Source organism: Barbus barbus, assembly GCF_936440315.1.
Source record: "Barbus barbus genome assembly, chromosome: 7".
NCBI classification, from domain to species: domain Eukaryota; kingdom Metazoa; phylum Chordata; class Actinopteri; order Cypriniformes; family Cyprinidae; genus Barbus; species Barbus barbus.
Window position 1 is genome coordinate 22,980,036 of NC_136735.1, and position 23,192 is coordinate 23,003,227.

Consider the following 23,192-nt stretch of genomic DNA (forward strand, 5'->3'; position numbering starts at 1 on the left):
GTCTTTACTAAACTATTATCTAAGCATACATTCGGAAAAAATAATAATCATAGTAATAATTTACTGTACAAATCTCAACTTTTTTTATACAGCTAAAGTTGCATTATGTAATAACCACCACAGCAAGCCAAGCCAGCTGCCTTTGAAACTAAAGTAACCCTGTTGTGTGTTCCTTGATACATGCTTTAATGACCTAATATTGACCATTGTCTTTCTCGACTCCAAGTATCAGTATTCAGTGTTCTGAAATGTCACAGTTTTAGTGAATCAGAACAGTACTCTTACAAAATTGACCCTCGATGACTCACTATACAGTAAGTATAAAGGATTTCTGAAATTGTATAAGCACCAGAGAAATTCTTTAAAAGGCTGATACATGATGTTTGACTATCCACCATGGAGTTCATCTTTCTTGTTTTCCACATTGTGAAACTAAAATGGTGGCAGTGTAATGAATTGTCTTTCAAATTGGAGGGCATAAAGTAATACCCTCACTATTATTAAAAAGTGCTTCCAAAACACTAATCAAGCAAACTATTTTCTTAATTGCTCAATCAAAATAACCATATTACTTCAAAATATTATACAAGGTGTTTTGTTGTGTGTTGTTAAAGAAAGGCATCTGAAAACACATTTGCATTCAAAACACTCCCTAGCACCATAAAAAGTTATTAGCCACAAAAAGTCACCAAACTTGAGTATTTTTTTCCAGTAATATGTCCAGATTTGTTGGACTCTAAGCACCATGGATGAAGAACAGTGTGTTATCATAGAGTAATTAAATAATAAATAAATATTTCCAATTGATTAAACAGTAAAGCTTGACTTCTTAAGAGCTTGAAAAATCCCACTGATCGACCTTTCCATATCATAGGATACTGAATCTATCTACTCTTAATAACTTCACACAAACTGAGCAAGCATTATGGGTTATTTGGCCAGTGGCACAGATGTCTGTAACACTATTGTAGCACCATTTAATTTGCCTGATGCCACTCTTACTCTTGTGTTTGTGAATGCTCTGCACCTATGGAGGTTTTCACAGGAATTGATTGTAAGGCCCAGTCACCTTGGTGAAGGCATAGGGAGATGTGCTTACATATGTATTGGTAGTGCAGGATGTTGATCGCTCATTAAGCATGAGAAGGAACTGCTTATATGGAGGCTCTGAAGGTTCAGACAGTTCTGAATGTTCTCTTTTCACCTTCTTTCCACTGCTCTTGCTGGATGTATTTTCAGTACCATGCTTCTCAGCATCCTCCTCTTTCTCTCGGGCCTTCTCTGCCATCTTGGCTTCCCACAGAGCCAGTCCATGTTTTGCCTCATTCAAGTTCTTGTGCTGGTAAAACACTAAAGAGATACGGGTGGGATGGTTGCGGTCAGGCTTCTTGAGTGGTGTAGTCGCATGGAGCTCCCGCTTAGCACACTCAATAATGATTGACCCATGACTAGGTGCCACTGCCACTCCTCCAATTTCAGGGTCAAAGAAGTTGTGCTCACTGTCAGACCACACATCCTCCTTTTCTTTTTGTCCTGAATTCTGGGTAGGGGGTTCCTGTTTGACTGTGGGGTCAAGGGCATTTTCACTGGAAAGCCTCAAACCTGGAGGTTGGATTGGGTTGAAGCATTCAGTCCCCAAAGGAGGAAACACCTGAGAGATACCATTTGCTCCATGCATGTTTATCTCTAAACCTTTATTATTTTGCATACTTAAGGTATTTAGATTTGGGGGAAACATCTGAGGATTCTGTGACATATGAGGTTTGGGGTAAGCTTCAAACTGGCTGCATTTGCTGATAGCTGCATAGTCCAAATGTAGATGTGCTGAGGGAGGCCTGGAGAAAGCATCAGGTGCCATATTAGGAACATAATCTGGGTAACGTCCCATGGAGTGCATGCCAGGTTTCATGTTACATGTGCCATAACCATTGGCTGGCAAGCTAGGCTCCCCATAGTGTGGTGGGTAGTTTAACCCGTAATGTTGAGGTGCATTGTACTGCTGCTCAGAGTATAGTGAATTTCTTTGGGGATGATACATATCTGGATGCTTTAGATTAGGAGAGTAGTAAGGGTGGTAGTTGTTCATGGGGAGTCCTCCATTACATTGGTAACCAGTGTAGAGAGGGTTGGGTGTAAGAGACCTGGGATATGGGGTGGGTGCATTAGACACATTAATGAAGGAGTTGGGTGCATGTAAAGGAGGGGGATAAGGACTGGCAGAAGATGGTGTTTGAGGATGTGGGGTTACTGATTTAGAACTGTTTAAGAAGGTTCCTGATGCATTTGAGAATCTAGGGAATGGTGGGACAGCGTAAGAGGGGTTGGGATTAGGTTGTGCTTGCTGCTGCGAAGGCTGAGGCTGATGGGCAGCATGAACATGTGGGAGATGCCCAGAGTCCAGATTTGTTCTCCCATTACCTGGGCCTGGAAGAAATAATTAGATTAAACCAAAATATAAACTTTCGGTTGTAATATTTATTAAAATTTTAAATAAATAATTATTAAATAATTATGATAATTATTTATAACATCTTCCCCAAATAAACTATATATCACTGAATAATGTTTTGTGAAGTTTTGCTTCAGTACCTGTTATAGTTGTGTTCTGGCCTGGGTTCTCATAAGCGGCCTGTTTCTGCTTCGCTTGCTGGGTGTTGTCCATTTTGGAGTTAGGTGTGTTGGGATTGTTTGGTTTGTTAGCTGCAGCTTTCTTGGCATCCAGCTTCTTCTGCCGGCAAGATTTGGCAGGCTCTGGTAGCATACGCACCTGTCTACGAAAGGCACTGAGCACCTGAATAGCACCAGACTTGGTCTTCTCCAGCTGAGCGTCAGCACTGCCAAACTCATCAGTGGATGAGGCCTTGTATAAGGGAAGCACATGTAGCTGCTCATCCTCAGGAATTTTTCCAATCTCACGATTGTCTTCCCGTGTTAGTGTGCAGACCTACACCAGGGATAGAGAGGGAGGTTTGGAATTTTTAATATTGTATACACTACTTTGTTTTAGCCATATATAGTTTTTCACCTGCAAGGTATACAGCAATGTGTAGATGATTTGTATTGGTTCGTAAAATGATTGTTTTAGTGAATGCTTTTTATTAGTCTTATTATGGCCCTCTATCATAAGCATTTAATTCTTACCACAGTACTGCCCCCCTGCATGTTGTGAAGGTCTCTGTGGGCATGGGCACAGAAGTCTAGACAGGCTGTAACTCCAGAAAATGGCCGTCCTTCTTTTAGACCCAGACGGCAATCGGGAGCTCTGTGTTCATGCTCTACCTGTCAAATATTGGTACATATAGAAATATAAAGTTTAAACCTAAAGTCCGCGTGAAATCAAAATTGACTATATCTAGTTTGTTAGCGCACATTGCTATTTTTGTGGAGAACAATTCATCCATGCAAGTCAATCCACAAAAAGTTTTTTGTTTGTCTTCATAATCTTTAATACAAATCTAAAAAAATGCTCCTCCCCTCTAAAATAATGGGCCTTCTCTGATGACATCAGTTTGAGGACTTGGGCATGAGCATGGCATCCTTAACCACGCCTCTCCAACTGTCAGTGTTAATTTCTGAATGAAACGCCTACTTACTACATCCAATCAATTCGCAGTAGAAAAAACAAGCCATGCTCTCTATTTTCCTCATTCATTATTCTGTTTCTCTCAGAAGTACGTCACAATACGGAAGTAAAAACGGTCGCAAACTTCCGGTTTACGCTGACTTTAAAATTTAGTTCTAAAATTTTAGTTGACTTTAGATGCTCCACAGTACATACATTTTTGCTATGACTTTCAAATATTACAACATCACTGCAGCTTATTATTCCACTTTCTCAGGAAACGTAAAAATCCCCAGTGTTAAAAGTAACACTGAAGCAGTGTTAACGTTAATGAGGTAATTACGGGATTCATTGAGTGATGATTGACCATTATTGAAGACACCTGATGTTAACAAGCAGAATCACCAAAGAAGAAAATCACAATTTTTAACCCCTTAGCTGTCACCCCCCATTTTCAGCATGGAGACACAAATGACACCCAAAATAAAAAGGTTGCTGCTCATGAGTCTTTCTGACTAGATACACAATCAGCATATGTTCACAAAGCTGACACTTCAAAGTTTACCGTTCAAGAATCAGAATTACTCAGACTGTTATGATAACACACATACACACACACACACACGCTCAAACATGAAAACAAAAATAAAAATATATATATTTTTTAAATGTATATGATTTAGAAACACAATGAAGCTAAAGCCACAAGTCTACTAATGCTTCATTTGAAATTTCATGACATTTCTCAAACGGAAGGCTGCATCCTCCGGAGGTCACATTTGCAGGCTGCATGCGTCATCCAGCCTGGTTTATTTCAGTTAACTGAGCATTATATTCACGAGTCGTAAGCATATTACAACAACTTACACTTAAGAATAATGGTCAAATTTATTACTGTTAATATTCTAAAATGAGATCTTTATGACATATGCAGCCTACAAATGCGATCTCTAAAGGAAACTAAAATTGTGAATTTTATCATCAGGTGTCTTCAATAATGGTCAATCATCACTTAAGTAATCACTAATTATCTCATTCACTTTAACTCTACTTCAGTGTTACTTTTAACGTTCTGTAATGTGGACGCATATAGACACCCAGCAGTGTTAGTTTGACACTGGGGATTTTGCTGTGTATATATTCTTGATAGTGGTATAAGACCTGAAGCAGAGATATATATATACCTGATTGGCGTATGCATCAGGCGCCATTTTTTTATATGTTGGGGCAATTGAGGTTGCAAGACCATGGAGATTTTGTTCCAGTTTCTCTTCCTGTAGGAGAATAAAAATACTCCTGTTATCTTTCATTTTATATTGCCTTAATTCATATATAATTCAGTTGTGTGTTTGTGTGTGAGCATCTCACCTCCTTGGAATCATCCCCAAGTAGTTTGAACTTTCGAGGGATTTTACTCCTAGCAAATTTGCAGCCATTATAGTACATACTCCACGAGCAACCAAAGGAGAAAGAAGCTCCACAGGCATCAGGTTCAAAACCCTGACATGCACATGTTCTCCTGAAGACAATAACAGAAATTACAGAATGTGAGATTTGAAGATTAACATATTGTAAATATACCTTAGAGAATGTCTAGGATTTTATATTTTGTTGAAGCTATTAAATATACTAGAATCAGCAGCATAACAATACATTATTTATGTTAAGCAGAAAGTGGTTAGATGCATATGTAGCAATACAAAGACCTAAGGTTATCAATTTGGATTAATTGTGAATTAATAATGAGTTTTGGGAGTGTTCACTGTATTTGTGAGAAAGCAGTAATAAACATTTGTCCTTACTCCTCATTTAGAGCACATCTGCGGTTGGTTAGAGCACCATGTTTTGTTAGAGTGTCACTGAGTTCTGAGTAGAGACGGTCAGCCAGGTTGATTGGTATGCCTTCCCAAATTAGGATGACCACTACTATACAGGCTGTCTCACATGAGTGACCAGCCCGCTCTCGTACCAAGACCAGGAGTTTCTCATCTACATTTGCCCTCCGTATTACCTACACAACATAGTGCACATGTACACATATATTTAGAAAATATACAGGAATCAGTTTGAGACATCTGTTAAGTAATTGTGTTTTACATAGGGGCACTGTTGATAAGAAAACAAACAAGCATGCTTTAATATTTAACAGACAAAGAGAGGCAATACATGTACACACACAAAGAACACACACAGGATGAAAATAAATTGTCTTTACCCATTTAGCAATGGGACAGCCCTGCCCACTCTTCCCTTCCTTTCCTGTATACACAACTTTTTCAATCCTAATGGCGCTTCCAGTCAGTCCAGATCTGTCAAAGGGAAAGATAGTAATATAATATATGGTATATTAGTTCATATTATCATTAGAGTTCACAATATCATACCTTTCCTCCATAATTTTGCGGATGCCTGCAACAGTTGGTGCTGATCCCAAGTGAGTATAATATGGGCCTTCATCCCTTTCACTGATTTGATCTGTGGATTAAAGAATAAGGGAAAAGTATTGTGTATTTTTAGTAGATGGTAATAAACAAAACTAAGTTTAACTAATATGTGATTTAATGTCATTAATAACAACAAAATATCACTAAGATACAGCATTAAAATATTAACATTAAGTATTACTGAAGATGTTCTCTTAAGACGTCTTAACAGGTGTGCAGTTCCAATGTATAAAGAACACAAAATGTGTAAAAACTGAACTAAAAGTAGCTGTGAAAAACCTCTTACCAACACAATGGCATGATGCAATATCATACTGTGTCTTCAAAGGTGTATTTAGCAAGTTTTTTATTGGTGTGTCAAGCATCTTCATGGGTGACTCCAGAAAGGTTTGTAACCCAGGTTCAATCTTTTTCGGTGGGGTGAAGTTTTGTGGTTTGCACTGTTCCTTGACATTCCCCTCAGCACTGGTTGAGAGCACAGTCACAGCCCCAGCCATCTCTACCTTCACTTTATTGGGTGACTTGTTGACCAAAGGCTTTCTTTCAAACACAGGTGAGAGCTGATATTGTTTTAACTGCTGCTCCATGGCAGCTAGAATACTCCTCTGCTGGCTTTGTTCATAGGACGAAGAAGGATGCTCCTGCTTTACTACCACTGGCATTACTTTGGTTTTGTCTTGATCTTGCTGTTTTACTACTATGGGTGGAAGTTGAGCTGAGGTTTCTAAACCTGAGCAGTTTTCAAGCATACTTGGCCTGATGTTGTTGGGGCCTTGCCGCTCCTGCCTCTGCAGAAGGTGCATTCGCAAGGCTGCGTGCCTCTGTAAATCTCCTTGAGCACCTTGGCTTGGGAGAAACTCTCTCTGGATTTGGCCAAAGGGTTCCTGGAATTCAGCTTTGGTAAATGTTTGAGTAGGTATCTGAAGACTATTAGAAATTTGTGACAGTTGTGATTGAGAAATCGGAGATTGAGGAAATTCCAAATGATTATGTACCCTGTGTTGGAGAGGTTGCTGGTAGTTTAAATGTTGTTTACTGGTGTTCTGAGAGTACTGCATGTTCTGCTGGAGTTTTCTTTCTGTTAGAGCTTCGGATTCTTTAGTCAAGAATTGTACATTTGACTTAGACAACTCTGGAAATGTAGAGTTTTCTCTTGTAGTTGGACTAGACAGTGTTTGTGCTGGTGTTTCTGTACCTAGAGATAACTTCTGGGATTCTGAATGAAGGCAGCCCTCTGTTTTAAGCCTTTTCAAGAGTGGTGCATCTACCTGGCTGTGGGAAACATCTTGCAATTGTGGAGCTGCTTGCATATTCTGTCTATCCTGAGGGAGCTTATGGGGAAATGTGCTGTTGTCTTGCTGATGAGGCTCAGCAGGTGGTGGTTGAGAAAGGAAGCTCTGGGATTGTATCTGGTCTTGATCATTTTTGCACAATTGCTGGGATGTGTGTTTGTTAAGTTGCATGTTAATATGATCGTGCACACCAGAATTGTTCTGTTGACATTCAGGGACAGAATTGTGGGGGAACTTTGTAGGAGGTAGGAAGTTTTTGTAACTATCTTGTGCCTTATTTTCATATGAGGGACAACTAGGATTACTGAAATTTTGAGACCGAAAGTTGTTTGAGGACATAGAATTTATACAATGACTTTGGCTCTGTGTGACTGTATGCTGCTGCATGTGGGTCTGTGGAACGAAAAAATCCCACATCTGGGGGTGGTCAGTAGATAGCTGTGGTGCTGAAGCTGAGTTTAAATCTATCCATTTAATCTGGGATGAGTGATCTGTATTCTCTGATATTGTCTTTTCCTGATCTGGTTTAGGCTTATTTTTCTGCTCAATGTGTTGATTGTGAGAAGCTGATGTACAGGCCCTGGAGGTCAACCTGCTGTCTACTATATGTGGCTCAAGAATCTGTTGCTGTGGCAAGGAAAAGTCTCTATTGTCATGGAGGCTTTCATCGGTTGGTTGTTTCTGTAGCACCGTAATCTGTAGGTTCTGCTGACCTGTCTGAGTATTTTGTGATGCTGCTCCTGCCATCACCGGGGGCAATATATAAGATTGACGGCTAAAATCTTGGTTGGACTTGCTTAAACAATCAGAGTCGTTCGGAAGGCCTTCTTTATCTTCTTGAATCTGTGAGCAACCATTGATGCCTGTCAGTGATGGCACATTGGACTCCGAAGCTTTCTCACTCAGCAATTGTGTTCCCATATCTGGCAGGTCAGAGAGAGGATAAGTATGCTTCTTTTGCTCGGCTACAAAACTAGAGTATCCATTCACTGTAAATTCTGGATTGTAGCCATTGCTGCCTTGTACTTCTGGGGGTGCCTTGGCAAGTGGCTCGGAGGCAGATGTTTGGGGTGAAATAGGAAAACCTGAGGTTAATGAAGGTGAAGGAGTTTCCTGCTCTGGCAGGTTGCTGGTGACCTGATCTACTTGAGATGAGTTGGTTTGAGGTGCGATGGACACATGCTCTGGGTAATACTGAGACAAAGTTTTCTCTAAGAGGTCACCAGTTGTACCCTTTACTGAGGGTGGGCTTGTTGTAGCACCATTGGGCATTGGAACTGGCTTGTTCCTTGACAGTAAGAGTAAATCCCCATTGGGAAAGTTACAGTTTCTTTTACTATGTTTTATCTCAAAAACCCCTGGCTTATTGTGCTTAGGGAATCCCTCTAAACTGTTCTCCATTCCTGCATCTCTATTATCCCAAAGTCTCAGATCCTCATTTCCATTCACCTCTGAATCAGTGCAGAGTTTTTTAGGCTGGTGAAAATCTAAAAATGTCTGTTCACTAAGAGCATGTTTCATCTGTCCATTCATCTCATGCATGCTTTGATCCAATATCCCCTGCATATTAGCAGGCCCAGAACAATTCTCCTGTTGACTTTTCATTGGGTAAACTACTGTGTTGGGCTTGAAATGGCTCCAATTAGTGTCCCCATTGAACTGCTGAGACGGATCTCCATTCTGGCGCTTGGTGAGAAGAGGGTCTGTCTGCTGAGTGGCACTGATTTGTGAAAGTATCAGACTTTTTTCCGTCTCATGGCTGGTCTTTTCTGTTTCCATCTGGTCTGCTCAGAGTCCATTCACAAGGCTGCCCTCTCTGCGTCCTACATGGAAGACAAGGAAAATTACCAATAGTAAAAACACATAATTTTGGTTAGCATAATGTTCTGGGGTAGTGTTGGGTGCTGGCTTGTGATCTAGACTGTCAAAAAAAGTTAAATAAACAAAGCAGAAATATCCTAAAGAGGTGCTTAGAAAAGATATAACAAAATTCCAAATGTTGTTTCCCTACTCAAGTCAGACACTTCTGTGAAATATTAGCCCCTGTTTCAAAGCAGACATAATCACCAGAGTATCTTTAAAAAAAAGTCAGTCAAAGTTAACAGACTAAGGGTTGTGTAGTGCAGATACCAATGACCTCTTTTTTCTTTTTGTTAAGATATATATTAAAAAAGTCCTGGATTGCACAGACATAAACATTGCCCTAACTGTCAGGAAATATTTTAACAAGACCGAATGGTACCAACCATATTGCTATCTAATGCTCTGTACCTATGTCCATTTTTTTGTAATCTTATGTTCTTAATACTGCAATCATCATTAAGTGGCTTTGGATTAAACCTAAGATTCACTATACATTCTATGAATAATTAAACTAGAAGTTACACAATATCTTAGAAAATAGAGAATTGTAGATGTCTTGCTTGCAAACAAATCTACAGACCCATACAGAAAAAAACAGGCATGTAGGATATTTAATATGTAACAGATTCTTCATGGAATGTCTTCCGTTGGTTTGAGTCCAGAATGGTAGGAGAAAAGGACGATTAAAAACAGCTTAACTACTGATCTACTGGATTCTTTTTAAGAAGCAGTGGGATCTTTTTAAGCAGGGGTTGGAAACCTGGCACCATTGGTATGTGGAGCAATAAGGGCAACATAATTGAATAATAATATACATTTTGTTATATGTTTTATTATTTTTGTAAGAAAGGTCAATGACAAACTACAACTCGAATTCTGTAAATGTTGGGACGGTTTTTTAAATTTGAATAAAATGAAAACTAAAAGACTTTGGCTGTGTTCGAAATGGCATACTTGCTTACTGCATACTGCTTACTGCCCAGTACACAGTGTATACTGCCTACTATTTTTTAAAGAATAGTGTGTGAAAGAGTATACAGTAAGCAACAAATGTTTCAGAGTAGTATGCTTAATTGTCACGACAAACACAAACATTAATTCAGCACAGCTGTGAAGGTTGTTACCTTACAAACAAATGTGCTAACTATTCTTTTTACAAAGGCTTGTTATTAAGGCTTAATACTAGCAAACAATATTGGCCAATTGAACTAATTTCATAATTGAATAACTTTACATAGGCTATGGACTGAACTGAATGAGCTGTCTTTAACTGAACAATATTTTTGGCAGTTACACTAAGTGGAAAAAGTGATATAATCTAATTACACTAAGTGCAAATAATGATAAATAATTTTTTACAATAAAATAGCAGCATTTTCTTTAGCAACAGGTGTGTAAATAGTAGTTAGGTGGCAGATATTTATACTGTAGTACATTATAAAACAGTATGCAATAACATAGACAACATTTTAGTGTAAATTATCATAAATTTTATTTGATGAACGCCACTTTATTGGGACAAAAACCTACTAACAGCTAAGCACACTGTATTATTAATGAGGTGTTTAATCTCCACTTTTCAAATATTTACTTAATTTTTTATTGAAAATAAATGCCTTTCTGATCTGTTATGTGATGGGAAAAGGAGTCGCACGAGTTTGACAAAAGCCGGAATCGAACTCGGATCACTCGCATCAACAGCAGCTCGTATCTGTGCCAGGCATTGGTGGGCGGAGTTAATGTAAATAGCCTCTGACAACAAATTGGTCTATTTGTCTTTAGAGTAAATACACTCCATTTCTTATTAGAGCTGTTTGCATCGGAATTTAATTCTGTTTGCTTAATTGAAATATGAATTCTAGTTATATATAATTTATTTATATATTATATTACTGCAATATTAATATTATTATGTAATCTCTTTGAAACAATGTATAAAGCGCTATAGAGATAAAGGTGACGTCATTTGACTTGATCGGAAAAGTGCCATAGAGATTAAAGTACAATTTATGTCCTACAAATGATATTGTTTTTAAATGCACAGCGATAGTTTATAGATTACATGTATATGTATAAACGTGCATATACAAGTATAACATTTATAATTATTATTCCCCGCCTCCAGTTCACTCACGCGTTTGAAGATGAAAGGTCACATGGAGTGCGTTGCATTCTGGGAAACAGTACCCCACGCAGCGTCTTCAGATGCATACATAAAATTTCAGCAAATGTAGCACGTAATCCGGGCATTCCATGCATACAGAAAATTCACATACTATTCACAGTATTCACACAGCATACTGCAGTATAGTAGTTGTATGATAGTATGCCATTCAGAACACAGCTTCTGTACTGATTTCAGTATACTTGAGTTATATTTAGCAGATTCTGGCAAATATAGTAGGTCATCCGGGTATTTCATGCATACAGAAAATGTGCATACTATGAGCAGCATACATACTGGATGCTGCAGAAATAGTAAGAGTAGTATGATAGCATGGCATTTCGAACACAGCCTTTCAGTAACACTTTACAATATTAGCCATTTATTAGTAGTAATTAAGCACATATTAACGCCTTATTTTACATGACCTTTTTTTACATCCCTAATCCTACCCAACACCTAAACTTAACAACTACCTTACTAACTATTAATAAGCAACAAATTAGGAGTTTATTGAGAGAAAAGACGTAGTTAATAGTTAATAAGTGTTCCATATTCTAAAGTGTTATCAGACTTTCAAATCACATGAGCCACTATTTTTTTCACAATAGAACATAGATAACATAACAAATGTTTAAACTGAGAAATGTTACACTTTTATCCACTAAATGAGCTCATTTCAAATTTGATGCCTGCTATAGGTCTCAAAAAAGTTTGCACGGGGGCAACAAAGGGCTGAAAAGCAAGACATTTTGAAAAGATTCACCTGAAAGAACAACTAGCAATTAATTAATTGACATCAGGTCTGTAACATGATTAGCTATAAAAGGGATGTCTTAAACCCGATTCGGACGGTAATTGTTTCTCATATGGATGTCTGTAAAAATTAATTTACATATCACCTCAGTGATAAAACTCATGGATTCGGATGGCGATTTATTCACAGTGGAGGAGTGAGTTCTGTGATCCTGCGAACCAGAGAACGCGCTGCTCACGTGACCAGTCACATGATTGTCTACTGTAAATAAAATGAATTTTATTTACAAATTTATTCTTATTATTGTGTAAAATGTATTTAAAAATATGTATTATTATCTAAAATGTATTCTTATTATTCCAAGCATATTTAATTATGTATAATCATATTTATTATTTGATTATTTAAATCTCCTGTTTAAAAATAGGAAAATACGCGCTATAGTTGTATATAATTATACGCGATATCCGCTTATAATACACATTTTAAAATTGTATTGCATACCTGCTGCTGCCATAATAAAGACCCACTTCGAATGCTTTTCTTCTCTTTCTGCTCTCACTCGCTGTGGTGAAGCAGTTACGAAGTATTGTTCTTTTAAATACTTTCCAGCATTTCAAAAATAAATATATAGCTATGCAAATTACACCGAAGTACAACAGTTACCGTACAGTGTTCGGGAGTGTTCAAAAAGGGTTTAAACGCTGAATTTTGAATCGATTTCTTCTCGTAAACTCAGAGATGTGGATTCAGACGGCAATTAAATTACCACACAACCTTGGTGTTTGTGAAAAAAACAGTAGGTAATTCGGCCGGGGATTTTTACGGGGTTGGAGGGAGAAAAACACAGACGTCCTGGATTCGGATGGCAATTAAATCACCAACTACCCCCTGTATATGGTGAAAATCATTTACGTCCCCCTGAGAAACAATTACCGTCCGAATCGGGCTTTAGAGAGGCAGAGTCTCTTAGAAGTAAAGATTGACAGAGGCTCCCCAATCCATGAGAGTGTGTAAATAGATTGTGGAATACTTTAAAAACAATATTTCTCAACGTCAAATTGCAAAGGCTTTGCAAATCTCATCATCTACAGTGCATAACATCATCAAAAGATTCAGAGAATCTGGAGAAATCTCTGTGTGTAAAGGACAAGTCTGAAGACCTTTGTTGGAAGCCTGTGGACTTCGGGCCCTCAGATGACACTGCATCACTCATCGGCATGATTCTGTCATTGACATTACTAAATGGGCCCAGGAATACTTCCAGAAACCACTGTCGGTAAACACAATCCGCCGTACCATCTGCAGATGCCAACTCTATCATGGAAAAAGGAAGCCATATGTGAACATCGTCCAGAAGCGCCGTAGTGTCCTGTGGGTCAAGGCTCATTTAAAATGGACTTTCAAAGTGGAAAAGTGTTCTATGGTCAGATGAGTCCAAATTTGACAGTCTTGTTGGAAATCACAGACGCCGTGTCCTCCAGGCTAAAGAGGAGGGAGACCTTCCAGCATGTCATCAGCGTTCAGTTTAAAAGCCAGCATCTCTGATGGTATGGGGGTACATAAGTGCATATGGTATGGGCAGCTTGCATATGTTTTGGAAGGCACTATGAATGCTGAAAGGTATATAAAGGTTTTAGAGCAACATATGCTCCCCTCCATACGACGTGTATTTCAGCAGGAAAATGCTAGTAGTATCCACATACTGCAGCTATTACAACAGTTTTGAAACTGTTTTGAAAAGAAAAGGAGATGCTACACCATGGTAAACATTCCCCTGTCTCAACTATTTTGAGACCTGTAGCAGGCATCAAATTTGAAATGAGCTCATTTTATGTCAAATTTGAAATGAGCTCATTTTGTGCATAACATTTTAAAAATTAAAGGTTGAAAAATGTTAAACATTTGTTATGTTATCTATGTTCTATTAATAAAATATTGGCTTGTGTGATTTGTAAGTCTTTTAGTTTTCATTTTAAAATTAAAAAAATTTAATGTGACATTAAAAAATGTCACAACATTTCCGGAATTCGGGTTGTACCTCATTGTGACCCACCCTTATAGTCACGGTTAGACTGGGTTTTTTATAAAATGTTTGTATTTAAAATTTTATAGAACTAGCATGGAAAAATCATACATTGGAATATTCTATTATCAGTCTTATAAATAAATAAAAAATATATGTATTATGTGTCCATAACTATGTCTAAGATGATGTACAGTGAAGCTCAAAATTATAGAACAATTTATGAACACTTGATTTTTCAGTAATAATGTAAACTTCATCATTCAAAATTGGAAGGAATTGTAGTTGTGGTTATACCATGATAGTAGAATAGTGTTTAACAAAATAACCAAGGCACTTCAACAAAAATCCTAACTTCAAACAGGACTAAGCAGTAACCTCAAAATTGCGTTCTCTAATTTTCATCTCCACCGTATATAGGGTAGTCAGTAAATAACAATTGAGGTCTTTAGTATTTCTGATGTTGTTTATAAAATTATGGTTAATAATAATAATAAAAATTTACTGTAACTTGGCGTGTGATATATATGACTGGATACAATCCAATAATACTAATAAAAATTTGATCACATTTTAAAATTGCATTTATTATCATTTCTGGAAAGGGGAGATTTCGATTGGTTTGGAGCCTGCATGAGTGCTACATGAAACTTGAATATGGATCCATTCCAGTGCCATTTCAGTGTTTCCCAACAGCTGAGAAAGCCAAACAGCTTGACGCATTAGGATAAACCCACACTGAAAACAGCACACACACAAACACAAAAAACTCTGAACAGGGATGACAAAGCACGAGATCTCAGCTGAAAGCTATATATCTTTCAGACAGTAGGTTTCCATTAGCTGTGTTCATACATGTAATTAAAACAGCAAGATTAATGCCTTTTTATTTTAAATAGGATTTATTTAAATATGTTTTGTAAGAACTTCTGTGGACAATCATGTGCCTTAGTGAGTCTTACAGTCTCACATAACATAAAAACAAACTATTTAAACATTCCTTTATCTTAAACATCATCTTTATCTCGTCTCTTGACAACTGGGAGTGGCTTTGAATTCAGTTTGTTGTCTGTCCTGTTTTTTGAGTTTCCTTCTTTTCAAATTCTCATTCTCTGTGTCTTTTTAAAATGATCTCTCAAAAACCCTCAACTATTGTGATCTGCCACTTTACTAATTTAATGTCTACTGATCAGTGCTTTGCATTCTAAAACAATGCACCAAAGCACACAGCTACTACGGCAATGGTATTTATTGTTAAGTGATTTAACTGTTCCTTAGCCTCAAGGTTGCTGTCTAAATATACAGTAGGTCAGTGGGAAGTGACATGTTCTGTCTTTCATGGTTCACTCTCTAACAATGGTACTACAGACAAACAAGTGAATCATATTGTTTTTGCTTAAACAAAATGTGAGGTTAGGGTTAACAGTCAAATAAGTGTAAAATGTATGCGGTCCACATAATGTCATCGTTTCTATGTCATGACGAAAAACTTGATAAGGTGCTTATTTTACTTTTTTAAACTTACTTTTACATTAGTTCTCAGTGTGAAACAGACAATCAAATAAATAAATGAATAGCTTTTTTTTCTTTTCCTTTTGGTCTTAGGCATTCCGAATATGCAAAATGTGTCATATTGCTCACCTGTGTAAATCAAAATCCATAATTGTTTGAATAATGTGTTTGAATGATTGTTTGAATACAGTTAAAAACAGTTAATAGATGAATAGCCTAAGAACAAAGCTTTTTCTTTTCCTTTTCTTTTTTGTAGGTTTTAAAACATAACTTGCTTTTCTACTCCAGTACTGACATAGATAAGGTCATGTAGAATGTTGTTCATCTGAGCTTTAGTAAACATACTGCTGATAGGTGTTTGACTGCAGTTGTGCTTTTGAGTGAAACTTCGTCCCTTGGTTCCTCCCACTGTAATTTGATCATACAGCTCATGTGCAAGTGTGGTTTAAATGTCACGCATGCATGGCTGTAAAAGTGTCCCTCTCACACTTCTCCTTTGAGCGTTAACCATACCTTATTTTCCCCTGACATACAAACAAGGAAACAAGCTCAGCAAGAATGTCAGCTTTCACAGTCAACTTTTGTTGGCATTTATTTACAATTTTGACTTGAACTTACCAACTTTGACTTGAAAACAAATTTTCCAAGTTGCTATAAAGCGTAACAAAAGAAACCACAAGCCACTTAACATAATCAGTACCATTGTATCTTTCCTTTTCAAGTGGTACGCTGCCATTGGAATGTGTGTGTGTCAAGGAAAAAACTGCACTCTCACTCCATTCAACACATCAGCACTATGACTCAGGAAACATTTCTAACAAACTTTTCTAGCTTGGGCTCTGAACTGCACAGCCTGAGCTTTAATGGTGTAATTTTGTAATTTTCAATAAGAAGCATGAAGACATAAGCATAAGAATGGAAACAAAGAGGAACGAACCCCTTTGAAATGAACGGTTATTTATAGAGAGTCAGCTTGTGCATGGGGGAAGGTATGAGACATGCCTCAGAGTCTGTTTGGAAGAGCACTGTGAGTTTTGTTTTATGATATTTTGATTGTATGTATCACATTTTGATTTTAGTCTTCTTAAAACAGAATAGATAAGAAGACAAAATAGTAGAAGTTGTATGCTTTTAAAGTTGCTTCATTTTTCCTTGTCCTGCATGCTTTGTTCATCCCAATGACATTTCAAATCCTCTTTGTGAGAGAGGATTTGAATAGAGGTAGATTACTTCAAAAGCTGAGCAGATATTCACTTCTGTTTGTAATTTCACCCACAGCTAGGTCCCCTCTGAAGAGTCAGGTCTGTGTCCGACCTGCCATTGTCCTTTGTTACTAATAGAAGGCAGATGTGGCTCTGCTGTTTGCAATCAAGTCTTTGTGCTCACGTTCACTCTAAACGGCCTTTGCATGACCTGCATTGATACAACCAATGATTATGTTGTGTTAGCTATTTAAAAAATTAAGCCCAATAAGAAAGAAAATCTAGCTGAAATGTTGTAAATAATCAAGTTTACATGACAGAATTTAGACAGAAAAATATGTTATAATGACTTGCATTGTAGTCAGTTTCTATGGTGTTTTACTAGACTATTACATATTAAGTAATCTATCTATCTATCTATCTATCTATCTATCTATCTATCTATCTATCTATCTATCTATCTATCTATGTTAATTATTTTACCAAAATAAGAGGGAACATACAACATGCATGGTATTGTTTATTTAGTACTGACCTGAATAAGATATTTCACATAAAAGATGTTTACATATAGTCCACAAGAGAAAATAAGTTGAATTATTAAAATGACCCCATTCAAAAGTTTACATATTTGATTCTTAATGCTGTGTTGTTACCCGAATGATCCACAGCTGTTTCTTTTTTTTTTTGTTTAGTGATAGTTGTTCATGAGTCCCTTGTTTGTCCTGAACAGTTAAACATTTTGGTGTATTTGAACCCTTTCCAACAATGACTGTATGATTTTGAGATCCATCTTTTCACACTGAGGACTCATATGCAACTATTACAGAAAGTTTAAACGCTCACTGATGCTCCAGAAGGAAACGCAATGCATTAAGAGCCGGGGGTGAAAACTTTTTCAATTTGAAGATCAAGGTAAATTTAACTTAATTTGTCGGTTACACTTTATTTCGATAGTCCACTTTAGACATTCAACTAACTATAAGTAACTTTGTAACTACGTGTCAACCACATGTCAACTAATTCTCATTAATTTGCAACTACATGTCTACTAACTCTCAGTAGGGTTTCGGGTTAGTAGAATAAGATACTTGCAAAGTTTCTAATAGTCAGTATGTTGTATGTTGTGGACCCATCAAAATAAAGTATTAGAATATATTAAGCAGTCAGTCTACTAATACTCTAATGACTGCTAGTTGACATGTAGTTGCAAAGTTACTTACTGTTAGTAGAATGTCTAAAGTGGATTATCAAAATAAAGTGTTACCAATTTGTCTTCTGGAAAACATGTAAGTATCTTCTGTAGCTTCTGAAGGGCTGTACTAAATGAAAAAATATGATATTTAGGCAAAACAAGAAAAATATACGCATCTTCATTCTGTTCAAAAGTTTTAATGCATGGCTTTTCCTTCTGGAGCGTTTGAGCCTTCTGTAATAGTTGCAAATGTGTCCCTCAGTTGTCCTCAGTGTGAAAAGATGGATCTCAAAATCATAGAGTCATTGTTGGAAAGGGTTCAAATACACAACAGTGCTGGAAAAACAAAGAATTTGTGGGACCTGAAGGATTTTTCTGAAGAACAGCAGGCAGTTTAACTGTTCAGGACAAACAAGGGACTTTCAGGTCCCAGATCATTCAGGTAACAACACAGTATTAAGAATCAAGTGTATGTAAACTTTTGAACGGGGTCATTTTTATAAATTCAACTATTATTTACTCTTGTGGACTACATGTAACCATCTTTTATGTGAAATATCTTATTCAGGTCAGTACTAAGTAAACAATTACACGCATTTTGTATGATCCCTCCTATTTTGGTAAAATAATTAACATTTTGCAGATTCTGAAAGGTGTATGTAAAGTTTTGACTTCAACTGTATATATTAGTATCGATGGTGCATTTAAGATCCCTGACCAGCAAGGTGCTTTTAACAAAATAATCAAGCTGTAGTGCATAGTTGATTATCTGTAATTATTCATTTACATCTACACTGCCTCTTTCCTTACCTGTGGTGGAGATTGAGAAGAGTGGATGATAATTAACTCAGCATAGGTTATATAGCTAACATTATAACACAGCAGACTGAACCTGCTGACCCTTTGCCTCAGAGTCAAACACTGTCAGTAAACACAGCAAATACAACCATAGATTACTACAGTGTAATTAATGTGTAATTACGCACATTGTCATACAACAACCTACCTTTCCCAAAATCAACTTACAATATACATTCCTCTCAACTTCTTTCTGTCTCCATCTACTACTACCCCCTCCCCGTTTCTTTTTGTCTGCACCAGTCAATATATCTGACTAATTTGATGAGCTGTGCTCAGGGCAAAGCAAATTTCTTTCAGAGAGCGTGGTAGCCATGGTGATCATTATATTGGTGCTGCATGGCCATCTGCTCTAAACATTAACTGAGCATGAATGACTGACACAGATAGAGAGGGACAGAGATACAGAAAATGCAAAAGAGTGAACGTGCTGACCACATTGATTCTGGTGGGATCAACTCTCTTTTATGGGTATGTGAAATAGTTTTATTTACTACCATGACATGAAAGCTGAGAACCAATAGCCATCTCTTCACTTTGAATGTAACTCTCATATCTGTACAAGGGACTTTCAACTGCTGTAAAGAAAATAGGCTCAGAGTTACAAAACAAGGCTAAACAAAGTCAAGCTCAAGAATAAAAAAAGCTTCTTAATGTTATAGGCAAGATTTTTGAGCTTGCCATATGTCTGCTGCACTCACTGATTAAAGATTTTGTTAATAAAATGAACCTCCTGTAAGTCCTGACACAGTTTCCCTTACACATTTTGGTGAAGCACGGATTTATTGATGCTCATTGCGATCCACAATGAATTTCATTTTGAAAAAGTCTACAGTAAAACAAAATAGTTGGAGCATTTGCTAAACAGTAAATTAAAATATAGCATCCAGCGTACACTCGCAGAACTAAACTTTAACATAAGTGTAACCTGTGGATGGGAGAATTTGAGCTAGATGCAGATGGGTTTCATCTTTTCTACAGCCTGAGCAACAAGATTGCTGCAACCATCACCACAGATGAAGCTTATTGTTTCACCTGTTCTTTTCATGACGTGAAGAATGAAATGATTACTAACTGAGATAGGTTCACTTTGGTAAGTACTTCAGCTTAATGAATTCCATGATACCCTTAACTGATCTTCTTCAAAAAGAAAATGTGCCTGTTCACAGCATTGACTCAAAACTCTGACTCAGTGATGAAGAAAAACAGATACAAACTAATATATGGAAGCCTATATGTGCAGAAAATGGGCATTGAATTCTATACAGTGAAGAAGATCTAAGGGGACTTTTTATGTACGTTTCCAGTAAAATACTACAGTTTCAGTTTTAACCTGAAAAAGAACAGGCCGTCTTACAATTGACTGTAAACTGACATTCTCAGAATTCTCAGTATGACACCTCACGTTTTATTTATTTTTATTTCTTAAATGAAATAATTGTTTCTTTTTGTTTGTGTGTATGACACTGTGCACCTTTGAACACTGTAGAAAAGCTACTTGCAGTAAACTTCAATTCTTCATGTGGCTTTCTCTTTACCACCTGTGTTTTTAAGATGGTTGTCAGTATGTTTACCATATTTTTAGAGTAAATATCTGGCAACCACAGCTGTCAGTTTTCTACAGTAAATGTATTTATTTTTTTATTGTTTTATTTCTTATTTGTAGGAAATTGGAAACCTGGAATCACTTGTGCTTTACCTAGATGCTATACAGACTTTCTCATAGAATTTCTGCCTAACCTTTTAATAACAGTGAGCTCTGATTGATGGAGATATTCATATAGATGATTACTATGTCACAAGATAAACTAAGTCTGATTGATATCAATTCGTCTGGGATCCTTAGAAATGTTAAGGGACCATTCTTAATAATCATACATGTTTAGTAATGCGCTGCGTGAGATTTATCATCTATTCTGCCACAGAGTGATTATACCTCTGATTGCCTCATAAAAGTTACACAAACTGTATTAAATCCACACCTACCAGGTTAATAGAATTGATTCAACCACTAAAACAGTTTCTCTACCAACCCCATATCTGGTTTTGCTGCTTGGTGCATTTAAGAATAAAGATTGATGTAGTAAAGAACATAGATTTTCTATTTGCTTTGAGAACAGAGCTTTTTCTACCTTTTCTACCTTCACTGGAAAGAAAAAAACTACCTCAGACTTTATTTAGTTCAACAGTCACACTTAGAATTAATAGAGCATAGATAGAAGACAACTAACTTGAACATATTTTGAAATACTAGGAAAGAAAGTTTATCCAGTTATATTCCAGCCTTGAAAGCTGCAAGGTCAACATGTCTTAGCAGACTCTTAGCAAATAATCACTGAGAATCACAGTTATCTATTCACCATAGTGGCTATTAATAAGGAGCTGCACGTTGGTGGACATTCAATTCCATCAATTCTATTATAATATTATATTGATGGATTCTTGCATGCAGAGTCGGAGCAAAGTGTCCTGCCGTGACTTTTGAAAAACCTTTTAATTCAGCGTTGCTCCATCACACTCTCGCTGGATCTGCTCCTAGGCTATCAACGAGAGGAACGTCTGTACTTCCTCAACAGACAACGAAACAGCCATTTTTGGTTGTTAAAAAAGGTGCGCTCATTCAAAACAGTTGCGTTCGATCCTTCGCTGGTTATGCTGCTGATTTAAATCTAGCGGGTCTGTTGTGGCTCGTGCCTCAAGTTCAATGACGCAGGCAGTGACTATTTTTCTCCGGCCAATCAGTGATCAGCAGAGTTTACACGTCACGTTTTGGTAACGGTATGGCTCGCTTGGAACCTTGGCCAAGGTGGTACTAAAAAAAGTACCAGGTACTGTAGTGGAAAACCCCCCAAATGTGAGCCGTACCGTGCCATACCATGCAGTGGAAAAGCACCATTAGACACCAGTGGAGCATTGCACTTAGGGTGTATGCTGTTACCCCATAGTATTTTTAACAGTGATCCCTTTATTGAGTTTATTAAGTTGTATTATTGCCTATAACTTGGGGAAATCTATCCCATCTATACACAGCAGTATACAACATTCAGTAGAGAAGAGACAAAGAGTGATGTGGCCAATTAGTAGTTCATTATTGTTTGAGGTGTAAGATTTGACCTCTCAGGTCAATCACTTTGTTTGTGTAAATAACATGGTGTCAGAAGTAACACAGGTGGTTTCCAAAATACTCAGTCTCAGGCCTTTGCTTATTCTCCATGCACTTACTCCATTTTGGTGCTATTATTACTAAATGTGCACTGGAAATGTGTTAATGTGCAATTTTTAGCTTTAAGTTATACTACTCTAAACCATTAAAATATTTATATGTGTATCCTTAAGTAGTCAAGGTATGCATGTTACCACATAAATCAGATTTTTTAGGTTACCTGACAAACATTTTGTGGCTTTAGCTTTTTGTTATAATGGGGGTAATACTCAGTTCTCTATTTCCTCTACTCCACAGGAAGTGGGTGAACTGGAACTGGAACTCCACAGGAAGTGGGTCTTCCAAGTGGGTGAACTGCATTAAGGACATCAAAGACTGGATCTTATAAAAAACATTATTTGGCTAAATTCTATTAAAACTGAAATACTAATCATTGGATCATACATTACTAATAGTTGATTGACTATAGTTGTGTCTAGATGGTTTTACTGCTCTACAGTTAAGGACGTGGGAGTCATGTTGAATTTGTCATTTCAGTCTCTGGAACAGCATTCCTCCTAGATATATCACTAAGTTATGAAACATTCCTTCTATTCGTGATTCAAAATGTTTTTATACACTGAAAAAAAAATGATTCGCTATCTGAACAACCATTACTTATAAAAGTAAATATATTAAACACAAAAAACATAGTATTCATAACTTTTCAATGTCTACTTAACATATATTGTTACAAGGTGAACTTAAGTGTATGCATAAATAAAATGAAAAAAAACATAAATCACGTCAACTAATATTACAATAACGTAAAAATTAAGTAAATCTAGCAAGTATTTGACTGTGAGCCACGTGACATGCAAATGCTGTTTCCAGCCAAGGAGCCATTTTGTGAAATACATGTAGAGACGGTGAGAAGGGGTAAGCTTAACTTTTTGTAAACTAAGTATAATATTAGATTTTGGCGTTTTACCATCAATGAACATTTGTTTTTTGTGTGCGTGTGTTGTGTGTTAGTGGGTGAAGATATTTTCTGAAACGCCACGTGATGTAGACGCTGAAAAGAGTTAAGCTTTATTTTGTCTTTTTAAAATATAGGCCTACTCGTTTATTGTGTTTGTGGTCAAAAAGGGAACATTTAAACAGAATTTCCGAAT

At 36.9% G+C, this 23,192-nt stretch overlaps 1 protein-coding gene across 1 annotated transcript in view; it reads right to left on the bottom strand.

Annotated features, from left to right (window-relative positions):
* Nucleotides 1–1,002: 1,002 nt before the first annotated feature.
* LOC306873167 (methylcytosine dioxygenase TET2-like) overlaps nt 1,003–23,192 on the bottom strand; it is a 29,584-nt gene continuing 7,394 nt past the window's right edge. Inside the window, exons 2-10 of the mRNA XM_079422255.1 lie at nt 6,293–9,121; nt 5,947–6,037; nt 5,778–5,871; nt 5,365–5,573; nt 4,931–5,081; nt 4,747–4,836; nt 3,142–3,279; nt 2,590–2,944; nt 1,003–2,424 (exon numbers count right to left, since the gene is read on the bottom strand). Of these exons, the coding sequence (XP_079278381.1) occupies nt 1,040–2,424; nt 2,590–2,944; nt 3,142–3,279; nt 4,747–4,836; nt 4,931–5,081; nt 5,365–5,573; nt 5,778–5,871; nt 5,947–6,037; nt 6,293–9,077 (5,298 nt within the window). The 5' untranslated portion in view covers nt 9,078–9,121 and the 3' untranslated portion in view covers nt 1,003–1,039. The remainder of the gene's footprint in view (nt 2,425–2,589; nt 2,945–3,141; nt 3,280–4,746; nt 4,837–4,930; nt 5,082–5,364; nt 5,574–5,777; nt 5,872–5,946; nt 6,038–6,292; nt 9,122–23,192) is intronic.